The 14,403-nt window shown below is 35.9% G+C and overlaps 1 protein-coding gene across 2 annotated transcripts in view; it reads left to right on the top strand.

Annotated features, from left to right (window-relative positions):
- LRRK2 (leucine rich repeat kinase 2) overlaps window positions 1–11,659 on the top strand; it is a 138,925-nt gene extending 127,266 nt beyond the window's left edge. For both annotated transcript variants that reach the window (XM_047866488.1, XM_047866489.1), the window contains 6 exons: window positions 749–821; window positions 1,608–1,792; window positions 5,358–5,510; window positions 7,192–7,400; window positions 9,503–9,574; window positions 10,171–11,659. In XM_047866488.1, the coding sequence (XP_047722444.1) occupies window positions 749–821; window positions 1,608–1,792; window positions 5,358–5,510; window positions 7,192–7,400; window positions 9,503–9,574; window positions 10,171–10,292 (814 nt within the window). In that variant the 3' untranslated portion in view covers window positions 10,293–11,659. The remainder of the gene's footprint in view (window positions 1–748; window positions 822–1,607; window positions 1,793–5,357; window positions 5,511–7,191; window positions 7,401–9,502; window positions 9,575–10,170) is intronic.
- Window positions 11,660–14,403: the final 2,744 nt, after the last annotated feature.

Here is a 14,403-nt window from a genome sequence, read left to right on the forward strand (position 1 = left end):
GGGGCAGAGATTGAACTCAACTTTACTGATACAAAAGGTGGGAGAGTTTTTAATATTGATGGAGCTAGTGGAAATATACTGCAGGTCATTGTGGGGGGCTCCATGTGATTAATTGATCTGTCTTTGCTAACTGTTGCTCACTGAAGTTAGGCTTCTACCCTCCCATGGAGACTGTGAGGTGGGGCCCTGCTTTTCTTTTTTTGTTTTAATTTTTTTAATGTTTATTTATTTTTGAGAGAGGGTCAGAGAGAGAGCGCACGTGCGTGCGCGTGTACATGGGGGAGGGGCAGAGAGAGAGGGAGACACAGAATCCGAAGCAGGCTCCAGTCTCTGAGCTGTCAGCATAGAGCCCAATGTGGAGCTCGAACTCATGAACTCAGATCATGACTTGAGCTGAAGTCAGACACTTAACCGACTGAGCCACCCAGGTGCCCTGGGGTCCAGCCTTTCTTGATGATTACATTTCAAAAGGAAGGCTCCCAGTTCCTTGAGAAAGACATATCTAGGTTGTAAAACCAGGCTGGGAGAGGAGTTACATCTCAAATGTGCAGAGAAAGAATTTACAGTTGTAAATTTTCTAAAGTAAATGCTGTAAAAAAATAAGCAAATTATAAAAAAGGGAGGTCAGGCACCCATAGAGTCATGAAGAAATCTGTCTAAAGTTTAGTCAACCTAGGGGGAACGTTATGGCCATCTTGGTCAATATAAGCATTCTTTTTATAACAATTTTGACATTTTTTTCTTTTAGCAAGCAAAAAAACTTTCTTCTGGTGGGAACTGCTGATGGCAATTTAGCAATTTTTGAAGATAAAACTGTTAAGGTAAATGTTGAATCCATTCTACATCAAAAAAATGTTAAGTTCTTTGTTTTATGTATGCTTATCCCCACTCCCCTTCTAAGTGATTATAAACTCCAGAAGAGCAAAGATCACAAATACTCTTTTCACCTTTTTTTCCCATTAAATCTTGCATACAATAGAACCTCTATAAATGTATGTGGACTGGCTGTACATTTTATATAAATGAACTAAGGATAAAAATGGTAAATGAGGTCTGATTTATAATGTTAGGAATGAAAATAATTCTATTTTTATATAAATGAAGTGATAATTCCTAATAAATATATTGTGGAAAAAAACAAAACTTAAGTTTTAAATCTGGTTTGCCAAGTTTTTCTTTAGCCTGGAGGAAATCAATTAACTTTCTGTTCTTCAGATTCTCATTTATCAATAAAGCATTTATTCCTCCTTCCATCCATTCATCTTGTGGTTCCATCTATTTATCCAACATCCTACCCTTTATACTCCTTGTTATCAAAAAACATTACTAATGAGAGACAGACAAGTAGAGTATAACCCCTGGGTTATTTGCTGTAAATTTTTTGCATGGAAATGTAAAGAGATTGGTTATAAGGATAATGTTTTTGCATACCACTTGAATTTGAATACTGTTTTCATAAATCCTTTGAAAAATGTATCCTGAATTTTTATCTTAAGATCTCTAGCCATTTAAAATGGAATGGTAGCTTTTAGAAAGCACAGCAAATTTTACAGTGTTTCATTCTGCAGCTACTCAGTTTATTGAATGTGTTTCTCTTCTTGGCAAAGTGTAAAGGAGCCGCTCCTTTGAAGATACTAAATATAGGAAATGTCAGTACTCCACTGATGTGTTTGAGTGAATCTATGAATTCAACTGAAAAAAACATTATGTGGGGAGGATGTGGCACAAAACTTTTCTCATTTTCTGATGATTTCACCATTCAGAAGCTCATTGAGACAAAGACAAATCAGCTGTAAGTTATTTCTATCTATACAATTAATTTGCTACTTTATTCATATTTATTCTTTTTTTTTTTTTTTTTGAGAGAGAGAGAGAAAGAGAGAGTGGGGAGGGGCAGGGAGAGAGAGAATCTTAAGCAGGCTTCACACCCAGCGTGGAGCCCTACTTGGGGCTCAATCTCATGACCCCTGCGATCATGACCTGTGCTGAAATCAAAAGACGGACGCTTAACCAACTGAGCCACCCAGGTGCCCCCATGTTTATTATTTATAATCATATTAATAATGTTGCAACCCAAGCAAAAATCTTTTAAAATGCATAATTAATTTTTCTATTAAAAATGTCACCCAGCCTAGTCACGTTTGGGATAAAATATGAAAAGCCGTGATGATCTTAGTAGTATTTGTCAATCTCAATTTTTAACAATTTCATTATCCCTGTATCAAATTAAATATAACTTTGAAAGGTAATAAAGTCAGTATTTTACTTCATCTGTGGGTTTTACATACGTGCTTTAGATAACTTGCATTAAGTATTGATTGTAGGAAACATGCACCTCAGGAATAAAGTCATCTCTAGATTCGGTAATTATACACATACCCTTTCTACAGCAAAGTTAGTGATACCACTTTCAAGCAAAAATAAAACAGAAACCTTGACCCCATTTGTTCTTTCAATTTTTAGAGTTGTGTTTTAACCAAATCATTGCAGTTGGCTCTCATAAGAGCCACATTCCTCAGTGAGAAGCAGGGTAGGTTGGTGGATAACAGCATAAATTGTAGTTCAGATATTGGCTTTGCTGTGTGTTGGTTATGTGAACTTGGGCAAGAACTACTCAAACATCCAGTCTTCTCTAATCTGAGGATTGTAATATATCGTACCTCAAAGGGATGTTTGGAAGACTAAACAAGAAAATTAACATAAGGAGCTAACATAATGCCCAGCACTTGGTAAGCTCTCAATAAATATTACTCGTGATTAGTATTAGCTTTGAGTCACAAATCCTCATCTCAGGGAATATCCTGGCTTCTCAATATCCATCTAATCACCTAAAACCTAAATTTGAGAGTAATCCTTGACTCCTTTATCTTTTACTCCCTTTGTCCATTTAACTCTTCTAATTGACACTCAAATTCTTTCATTTCTCACTTTCCTTCTACTGCTCCCACAGGCCAGGCTACCATCCATCATCAGTAACCATACTAACAACAGCATCTTTTAACCAGTTCTCAACCTCTGATTGTGTTCCTTCAGTCTGTTCTCAACATTGCAGACAGAGGAGCTCTTCTAAAACAACTCAGTCTGGTGTCAGTCTCTTGCTTAAAACCCTCAGTCACATCCCATTGTCCTTTGTTTGAAGTTCAGATTTCTTAAGGTAGTCTACCAGGCCCTGTAGGATTTAGTCCTTGCTTCCCTCTCTGGATTAGTATTTTGCAGCCTCCTTGCTGCCTGTGCTTTAGACAAGCTGAAACCATCTCAGTTCTCAAAGACAGCCTGCTCCCTTTCACCCCCAACCTGTGACTGTGATTTTTTTTCCTGGACGACTAATATGTTCCCTGCTCGTTTTAGTGCAAATGTCGCTTCTTCTGAGTGGGTTGTCTTTGATTCCTCCTGTGCAGATTAGATGCCTTGGATTTGTTCTTCCAGTTCAGCTATTAGTTCCCTTCACAACATCTGCCATACATTTTTATAAAAGAATTTTCAAAAATGCTCTCTTAATACTGAACTTAACTGGTTCTCAGCATTGGCCCCACTTAGAAACCATGAGGTAGCTGAAAATACTATTATGCCTGGGACTCACCTCCAGACCAATTAAATCAGATGAATTAATCATGGGTGGGGCCCAGATTTCAGTATTTTTCTTTTCAGGCTCTCATGTGATTCTAAGGTCTTTGGGGTTCAGATACACTGCTATGTATTGTAAATTCTCATGGATGAGGACTTTTGTTTTTCTCTCTCATTCACAGATTTGTTTCCTAATGTGTGGTAAATGGATAAATCCATTTTCATTCTGTAATTTCCACTTTTTTTAAAAAACACATTTTTATTCATTTATTTTTTTAATTAATTTTAATTTTTTGAGAGAGAGAGAGAGAGAGAGAGAGAGAGGGAGAATGCACACAAGCTGTGGAGGGGCAGAGGGAGAGAATCTTAAGTAGGTTACATGCTCAGTCCAGTCCCACAATGGTGAGATCATGACCTGAGCTAAAACCAAGCATCGGATGCCCAACCAACTGAGCCACCCAGGCATCCCTGTAATTTCCACTTTTAATCAACCTAAAAAAAAAAAAACCAAAACTGAAAATATTTAAAAAGAAAGGCCCCCAATTTTTTTTTATTTCATAGAGCATGTTATGAGATCATGGGAATCAACTCCCTAAAATTCCACATAAGATTTGGAGTATAAATGCTGTACTAGAGAGAACACCCATAAACATGGCACTTGCAAAGCTGTTCATCACCTGAAAGAGACGAGGATCTGGTTTCATAGACACTTGGAAGTATTTGCTCTCTTCTCAAAAAGTGTCTCCTGTTGCCTTCGTCTCTCCCTGGCTAAGCAGATACCTCATTGCTAATTAGATGCTGCTTCATCCTCATTACCCTCCTCATTGTCATCAGTTCGCGCTGACAGAGGCATGGTGGGTAGTGAGAGATGATATGGTCTCTGGAGTCACAGGCCTCCAGAGACTTGTCGAGTCCTGCTTCTGTGACATGCTGGTTATGTGGCCTCGAGCAAGTTATTTAGCCTTTGTTAACTTTCTCCCATTGCAGACATGGAGGTTTGTAGTATTTTGTAAGATTGTTACTGAGGATCAAATGAGAGAACGCACAGAAGCATTTTATAAATTCTAAAATGTTATGTAATATTTATACTAATTTGAACTGTCTTCTTTTATATACAGCAAAAAAAACTCAGAAAGAAATTGTCTAGAATGTAGTGGCTCTCTGGCAGCACATATTTTTGCCTCCCTTGCCAGAATAAGAAAGAGGAAGAAAAAAAAAATCTTCCTGCCCTACAATAAACTAAAGGCTTTTAAACGGTGTGACATTTTCATGTCATTTATCTGGTCGAATTGCAACTTTAACCATTTTTACTTTTTCTTGGTTGTTCATTCCTTCTATTAGTTCATTCTGCATCCATCCATCCTCTGTCCGTCTACTTAACAAACTGCCTACTTTGTTAGCTAGGCATTTTTTTCTAGATAGGTTCTTATCTATCCACACTTGTATTTGCTAGATAGATAGGTACTTATCCATGGTGACTCTTTACTGGATTGTGGGTATATTGAAAAGACATGGTCCTTGTCCTTAAGAAACCACATTTGCAGTCTAGTGTCAGGGACACACTAATCAATGAATACGATTTGATACTTAATGAGGTCTGTAGTGTTACAGGTATATCAGTGCGGGAAAGGGAATGACTGGTATATTTTGATAGGTTAGGGAAGTATTCCAGAGGAGCTGACATTTAAGTTAAACATCAAAGGCTAAGTAGAAGTTTGCCATGAAGGTAGGGCCTATGCTAGCCAATCTGTTTGCAAGAAATGAAGAATAGTGACATTCTTTTGTCCCTCTAGGTTTTCTTATGCAGCTTTCAGTGATTCCAACATCATAGCAGTGGTGGTGGACACGGCTCTCTACGTTGCTAAGAAAAATAGCCCATTTGTGGAAGTATGGGATAAGAAGACTGAAAAACTCTGTGAACTTATAGACTGTGTGCACTTTTTAAAGTAAATTGTTTTCTTTAAATTGTATTTTACTGTGGAAAGAACTCAGTGTGAAATTGACCCTCTTAACAAATTTTTAGGTGTACAACATATTATTGTTCACTATAGGTACAATGTCATTGGTTCTTATTTTGTGCTTGTTAGAGCCGTTTTTATACCTCAGACTTAGAGAGGCAGTATGCCTAATTTTACTTTGTTTCTACCTCTAACTAGAACACTAAACAACTCAGAAACAAAATTGCTAATTCTTTTCAGCACCATCTCTTGGTATCTAGCAAGTAGTTTCATTTTGGAAAACTAAAAAAAAAAAAAAATAGGAACATGATATATATGGTTTCTTCAAGATATTACAAAGAATATTCACCAATGAAAAAATAGTACGTGATTGAAAGTGATCATACTGGATTCCTTGCTGACTGTACATTTAGTAGTGTTACAATGTCAAAGTTTACTACTTGTAATTAGACTACAGGTCCAAGGATACTTTGTTCTAAAGACAAAGTCACGAAACAATTTAAAAAATGGGGGAAACCTACTGCACTGACCAATGCACGAACTGCTTAAGGATGAAGGATCAAGACACCAGACTGACAACCAGTTCTTAGTCTAATCCAGCACATCTCAGACTTTAAATCACGCACATCTTTTGTGTGCTGCTGGTGGGAAAGGGGACCACTCAACCTTATTTGGGGAGGGGTAGAGAGAGAGGGAGACACAGAATCTGAAGCAAGCTCCAGGCTCTGAGCTGTCAGCACGGAGTCTGAACTCACCAACCACAAGATCATGACCTGAGCTGAAGTCGGACGCTTACCGACTGAGCCACCCAGGTGCCCCTGTTTTATCTTGTTTTTATGTATAGATTTTTTATTCTCTGGAGAACATTTAGATTACACACTATATCTATAAAGTGAAACTTCAAGGTTGACTTTCCCAGAATGTTTTCATTTTTCTCTGGATGGTAAGGAGATTGACATTCTGAAGTGTTGACAGTTCTGCCTGGTAAAGGTTCCCTTACTTCCTGAAGTCCTAAAAGTATTAGAACTGTTTTATTTCCGGACACCTCATTTTCGTCATGAATTATTCATTGGCTCAGAGAAACATTTAGTGGTTTGTATTGATATCTTTTACATGTAAATGATTAAAATTTAATTTTCCTTTGTAACTTTTAGACTTCATGGAAAGAAACTTTTTCTATTTATATTGGGCAAATTTATTCTTTTCTTTTACACTGGGTTATATAGGCTTATTATTTATAAAAATTATATCCATTTTTAAAGTTTGTATATTTATTTTGAGAGAGAGAGAGAGAGAGAGAGAGAGAAGAGAGAGAGGCAGAGAGAGAATCCCAAACAGGCTCCACTCTGTCAGCGTGGAGCCTGATGCAAACCTGAGCCAAAATCAAGAGACAGACGTTTAGCCAACTGAGCCACTTTATTTTATCCATTTTATTTAGTTTAGAATTTCTTGAAGGGGCTGTGTTATCTTTGTTAATTTATGTTTCAAGGAGAGAAGCCACTTTGATGTTCTGTATTTAGCAACACTCATTTTGTAGAATTTTAATGATATATAATGTATACTATTATGTATTCATAATTTAAAATGCTATATATAGTGTGCATGTGTAGACATCTGCTTTTTCTCTTAATTGTTGATAAAATTATTAATGCATACTTTATGGTTTTAGGGAGGAAATGGTAAAAGTAAATGCGGAATCAAAACACAAAATATCTTATTCTGGGAGAGTGAAAACTCTCTGCCTCCAGAAGAACACTGCCCTCTGGATAGGAACTGGAGGAGGCCATGTTTTACTCCTTGATCTTTCAACTCGTCGAATTATACGTATAGTTCACAATTTTTGTGATTCTGTCAGAGTCATGATGACAGCACAGTTAGGTAAGTTTCTTTCCTTTCAATCTTTTGTGATATTGTCTAAGACTTTAAAAATATGCTTTTATTTTTAATTTTAGTCTCACTCTCTAATGCCATTGGACATGTCTCAGAAGGTCACATCATGAAACATAGAACTGGGATACATTTTAATAGGGTCATTAAAAAATGGAGGGAATGGATGCTTTCAGTCCCATTAGAGAAGATTATTGCAGCCGAGCACCGATTCTCTGTTCTACTTTCTCTGTATCTAAGGCAAAAGAGGAAATAGATAATTTTGAGTATTTTTAACTTAAAAATATTTTTGTAATGTTTCTTTATTTATTTTGAGAGAGAGAGAAAGAGAGTGAGTGGGGGAGAAAGAGAGTGAGTGGGGGAGGGGCAGAGAGAGAGAGCAAGAGAGAGAGAGAGAGAAATTCCCAGTGAGATGCTCACACTCACAAACTGTGAGATCATGCATGACCTGAGCCACATCAAGAGTCATAGGCTTAACTGTCTGAGCCACCCAGGCTCCCTGAGTATTTTTAACTTTTTAACAAAAGGTATTAAAGCAAATGCTTATTTTAACCAATTTAAATTTCCTACCCTTCTTAAATTTGGTTTTTCATTCTATCAACAAATTTATATGCTTGTAACAATATATGCTGAACTCTACAATCTGCAGGTATTGACAATCATGATGTTTTATGCAGACTTTTATGTCTTTTCTTGCTCCTACTTTTCTATTTAAGTATGAAGAAATCATAACAGCACATGAAATATATTTTCTACATAAATACATTCCATTTTTTTCTTTTAACTAATTATTAGGCTTAGAGAATAGTATTAACATATATACAAAGTTGATCACCAAAATAACATGGGATTAGGTTCTGCAAAACGAGAGTTTATATAACTTTAGTAAATAAGTCCTAGTGTGTTTGACAGGTGAAGCAAATGGTCAATTCCTTTTACAGGAATATATTAAGGAGGGACAAGTGTTACTCCTTACTCGCACCCATTTTTTATGACTGGATGTTGAAATTGCACAGGAGTTACACTAGATGCTGTGAGTGATTGGTGACTCTCAGCATACCAGCGTTGTATCTCACAACAATAGTGGGTTGTCTCTCTACTTTTATTCTACCAAGGTTGTTAAGTCCTTTAATTTGTCTGTACTTTCGTACCCAAATCGTTGTTCATTACTGAAATTATGTGGAATTTCAGTGGTTTAATTGATTTTTAAAGTAAAGATAAATTTAAACATAATCCACAGGTGCGGCAGGTACAATGTGGCTTCACCTCACCTTTGTAGCCTCTGCCATTTATCACATTGCTCCCAGTGCTTTCTGATCTGGAGAATGTTCAGTCCCTCTGGGATACCATGCTTCACACTGCCTCAATGTTTTTCATGTGCTGCTCATTCTTTGCTTATTTAATTTCTGTAGTTAATTAAGCCAAGAAGGTACACTAACTCTTTTTTCCAAATGGTAACTCATATGTCAAAACCTTCAGAAGTGAACACTGATTAGGTCAAACTTCCCTCTTTGGAGTTCTCATAACATCTCCCTTGCATAGCATACATCCTGGTCACGATTTTTTTTTTTTCATTAGTGTCAATCTCCTCACTAGAATATAAACTCCATGTAGGTTGAGTCTGCATGTGTTTGTTTACTTCTTTACTCCCCAGGGCCTTGCCTCCTGTATAGAAGATGTATGACAAATATTTGTTGAGTAAATTAGTGAGTGACTTGAGAAGAACGTATGGTTCTGTGACAGAGTATCAGTGTATCATCCATCCAACTTTGTATCCAAATGATTCACATTTGACTAATGCCAAAGCAGTTTCACACACATCTCATTTAATATTATAACTCTGGGTGTATAAATATTAGACCCATTTTTCAAAAGTTAAATTATTTTCTCAGATTAACACAATTAATAAAAATTATAGCAAGGAATGGGCCACAAATTTTCCAACATTAAATAATTGCTGATCTTGGAGCATTTTATTCAGTATAATTGAAGTGTCTCCTAAAAAGCAGAATTATACGGTAATTTCTAATGACTTTTTAAAGTTCATCTTATTACATTGTTTTAACAGAAGACTCATATATTTTTTTTTAAAGGAAGCCTTAAAAATGTCATGCTGGTTTTGGGGTATATCCGGAAAAGTACTGAAGGCACACAACACCAAAAAGGTAGTGTTTAATAAGATACTGTAGTCCAAACACAGTACAATGACACTGATGATTATAACATGTTATGTGTTTTATACATTTATAATAAATATAACATATACTATAATACTTCAAGCATTTTAAATTGGTAGCTTCTTTATAGTGTAAATAATTTAAACATAAATTCTCAAAATTAAGTTTTAGTAGTTGAGTAGTATTTTTTCAGATGAAGTAGAAATATCAACCACTATAAAATGAGAAGTAGCCCAAATTTAAACTAAACGTGGTTATTTTTCCTTACAGTTTACCTATATCCATATGAGCTCCGATTTTGAACAGTGTTTGAAAAAACTCTTTCTTTCAGAAAGTGAAACATCAGATTATTAAAAGTTCACACTCTTTTTGAAATGTAGTTGTTTCTGTAATACACTTCAAACATTTTCCAAATGTAGTTTCTTATGAATGGCAGTGATTTAGTAAATTTTTATAGCTGTATTTATGTATATGTTTGTATAAGACAACTAAATATAAATGAACAAAATTGAAATAAAATAAAATAAAATAAAAAGGCCTTATGGCAGATCTTTGAACCATTATTTCATTTTTTTCCTTTGTAGAGATACAGTCTTGTTTGTCTGTTTGGGATATCAACCTTCCACATGAAGTGCAAAATTTAGAAAAACATATTGAAGTAAGAAACGAATTAGCTGAAAAAATGAGAAGAATATCTGTTGAATAAGAGGGATGTTGGAGATCTTTGCCTTTGGATGCAAAAATTATTCTCCTGTAAATATTTCTTTAAAAATGTTTACATATGAAAAGGACACTTCCACTTTTTGAAAAAGCTCATGTGTATATGAAGGAATGTTTATATATTTTATTTTATTTTAAATATAAATATGTGTAAAAATAATTTCACTGGAAATGTTTTAAAGAATTATTTAAAATATGACATTATATTTCCCACATCCTAATTAATTTTGTGGGTTAAGTAATGAAAGGAAAGCTAAAAAGTACATAATTGCAGGACTCATACCAAAATTTACAAAGTGATTCATTTTTTTGTTTTTATCCATAACGAAAGTAAACTTTATTTAAAATTCTGCATTTAAACGGGACTGCTGTTTGATTACTTTCTAGGTATTTTGCAAAGTAGAATAGTAATATCAGGACTGGTTCACATGTAATACATTCCTTCTTAAATTCCTTTTAAATGCACGTCTCATGCATGCTTGTAAACTGAATTTTCACCAATAAATCCCTTCATTGGAATGTGCATCCTCTTTGTTGCTAATGCAAACAATGCGTTTCATGCATCTTCCCTCCATTTAAAAGAAAATGTCACGGAAAGTGCTGATGAGGAAATATAACGTATTGTTTTCATTCCCAGTAAAGACACGGCCACTTTCTCTTTTCCTGTTGTGCAGTTCAATCTTTGAATGTAGATACCCTGAAATTTGTATACTTGGTGTGAATACAGTGTTCAGTCTTCACGTGATATTTTTTATGTTTTAATTCGGGTTTTCAGTGGTAAGCCAGACCACTGGTTACTTGTTTCTAACCTGCGCCCTAACATTTCTACCTACCTACTTCCTAAATTTGTGATTCTGCAAATCCTGCATCACTCAGGAAGAAACCCTATTTCCAGAATTATAGAATTCCACAACTCCCATTGTGACTGTGGGGGCAAGTTTATAACACTCTTTATTTTGATGAAGAGGAAAGGAGTTTCAGGTTATGACAGGTAAAAATACCTGCTAACCTTGTCTTCTAAATTATACCTAAATTGTTGGAGTATCTTCCCACAGTAGGAGTGTCAGGGCCGAGTGTCTAGGTAACAATTTGAGTGACATTTATGTCTTAAGGAAAAACTTTTTTGGTAAATCCATTGGCCCTCGCCAATAGTCATAAATTCAAACAATTCTCTATGACAGGATAACTTGTCCATTGAATATTCTCAGAACTCACCAGTGTTGTATTATAGGATGATTTAAAAAATAATGGACGAGTTTGTTCCTGTGATATTTCTCATTGTTACTTTGTATTTATTGTAATTTTTTTACCAAGAAAATTATGAAGAAATACGTAAATGAACATTATATTTAAATGGAATAATAAACATTCTTAAAGCATGTTTAAGAATTTTAAAACTTTGTGATAATGTTTTATTTTTCACATATAGCTCTGTATCTGTCTAATATGAAATTTTTTATTAACCTGTGTATGGGACATCTAAAAAATGCTAACTAAAGTTTTCTCTTGGGGATTTATTCAGTTGCCTGTAGTACACATAGTTTTTAGGATCCCAGAATAAAACCTGATAGGCCTGATATATTCCATTTTCAAATTCTCGTAAAAATTTTCTTAAAATAGAATTGTTCCCTCTTGAGTACTGAAACAAAAAATGACTTTAGAACAATTTATTAAAAAAATTGGCAGACTCATTTTAAGTTTTCCCTGATTAGTACCCCCAAATGAGCTACTTATCATTATAAAAACATAAGTGTTTGTCTTTTTTTAATTGGATCATCTTTTTTAGGACATTCTGTCAATCTCTACATTTTATATATGTATGTATGTATGTATGTATGTATGTTTGTATGTATGTATTTATTTGGTTTTCATTTACATCCAAGTTAGTTAGCATATACTGCAATAATGATTTCAGGAGTAAATTCCAGTGATTCATCCCCTGCTTATAACACCCAGTGCTCATCCCAACAAGTGTCTTCCTTAATGCCCCTTACCCATGTAGCCCATGCCCCCACAACCCCTCCAGCAAACCTCAGTTTGTTCTCTGTATTTAAGAGTCTCTTATGTTTTGTCCCCCTCCCTGTTTTTGTTTTATTTTTGCTTCCCTTCCCTTTTTATTTTTTTTAATATAATTTATTGTCAGATTGGTTTCCACACAACACCCAGTGCTCATCCCAACAGGTGCCCTCCTCCATGCCCATCACCCACTTTACCCTCTCCCCCACCCCCCATCAACCCTCAGTTTATTCTCAGTTTTTAAGAGTCTCTTATGGTTTGCCTCCTTCCCTCTCTGTAACTTTTTTTTCCCCCTTCCCCTCCCTGATGGTCTTCTGTTAGGTTTCTCAGGATCCACATATGAGTGAAAACATACGGTGTCTTCCTTTCTCTGCCTGACTTATTTCACTTAGCATAGTACCTTCCAGTTCCATCCACGTTGCTGCAAATGGCCAGATTTCATTCTTTCTCCTTGCCAAGTAGTATTCCATTGTATATATAAACCACATCTTCTTTATCCGTTCACCAGTTGATGGAATTTAGGCTTTTTCCATAATTTGGCTATTGTAGAAAGTGCTGCTATAAACATTGGGGTACACGTGCCCCTATGCATCAGCACTCTTGTACCCCTTGGGTAAATTCCTAGCAGTGGTATTTCTGGGTCATAGGGTAGTTCTATTTTTAATTTTTTGAGGAACCTCCAGACTTTTCCAGAGCAGCTGCACCAGTTTGCATTCCCACCAACAGTGCAAGAGGGTTCCCGTTTCTCCGCATCCTTGCCAGCATCTGTAGTCTCATGACTTGTTCATTTTAGCCACTCTGAACAAGTGAGGTGGTATCTCAGTATGGTTTTGATTTGTATTTCCCTGATGAGGAGTGACATTGAGCATCTTTTCATGTGTTGGTTGGCCATATGGATGTCTTCTTTAGAAAAGTGTCTATTCATGTCTTCTGCTCATTTCCTCACTGGATTATTTGTTTTTTGGGTGTGAAGTTTTATGAGTTCTTTATACATTTGGATACTAGCCCTTTATCTGATAATGTCATTTGCAAATATCTTTTCACATTCTGTCGGTTGCCTTTTAGTTTTGTTGATTCCTTTGCAGTGCAGATTTGCTTCACTTCCCTTATATTCATCTGTTTTGTATCTTAATGTCCTCATATGAGTGAAGTCATATGATATTTGTCTTTCTCTGACTAATTTCACCTACCATAAAACCCTCTAGTTCCATCCACGTTGTTGCAGATGTCAAGATTTCATTCTTTTTGAATGACGAGTAATACTCCATTGTGTGTGTATACACACACACACACACACACACACACACACACACACACCCTATCTTCTTTATCCATTCATGGTCGATGGACATTTGGGCTCTTTCCATACTTTGGCTATTGTTGATAGTGTTGATATAAACGTTGGGGTGCATGTGCCCCTTTGAAACAGCACACCTGTATCCCTTGGATAAATACCTTGTAGTGCAATTGATGGGTCGTAGGGTAGTTCTATTTTTAATTTTTGGGGAACCTCCATACTGTTTTCCAGAGTGGCTGCACCAGTTTGCATTCCCACCAACAATGCCAAGAAGATCCTCTTTCTCCACATCCTCGCCAACATCTGTTGTTGCCTGAGTTATTAATGTTAGCCATTCTGAACAAGTGTGAGGTGGTATCTCATTGTGGTTTTGATTTATATTTCCCTGGTGATGAGTGATATTGAGCATTTTTTAATGTGTCATTTGGCCATCCGGATGTCTTCTTTGGAGAAGTGTCTATTCATGTCTTTTGCCCATTTCTTCACTGGACTATTTGTTTTTGGGGTGTTGAGTTGGATAAGTTCTTTATAGATTTTGGATACTAACCCTTTATCTGATATGTCATTTGCAAATATCTTCTCCCATTCTGTCAGGTGCCTTTTAGTTTTGCTGATTGTTTCCTTCTCTGGGCAAAAGCTTTTTATTTTGATGAGGTCCCAGTTGTTCATTTTTGCTTTTGCTTCCCTTGCCTCCAGAGACGTGTTGAGTAAGAAGTAGCTGTGGCCAAGGTCAAAGAGGTTTTAACCTGCTTTCTCCTCGAGGATTTTGATGGCTTCCTGTCTT

The sequence above is a fragment of the Prionailurus viverrinus genome, chromosome B4 (assembly GCF_022837055.1).
Source record: "Prionailurus viverrinus isolate Anna chromosome B4, UM_Priviv_1.0, whole genome shotgun sequence".
Classification (NCBI taxonomy): Eukaryota; Metazoa; Chordata; class Mammalia; order Carnivora; family Felidae; genus Prionailurus; species Prionailurus viverrinus.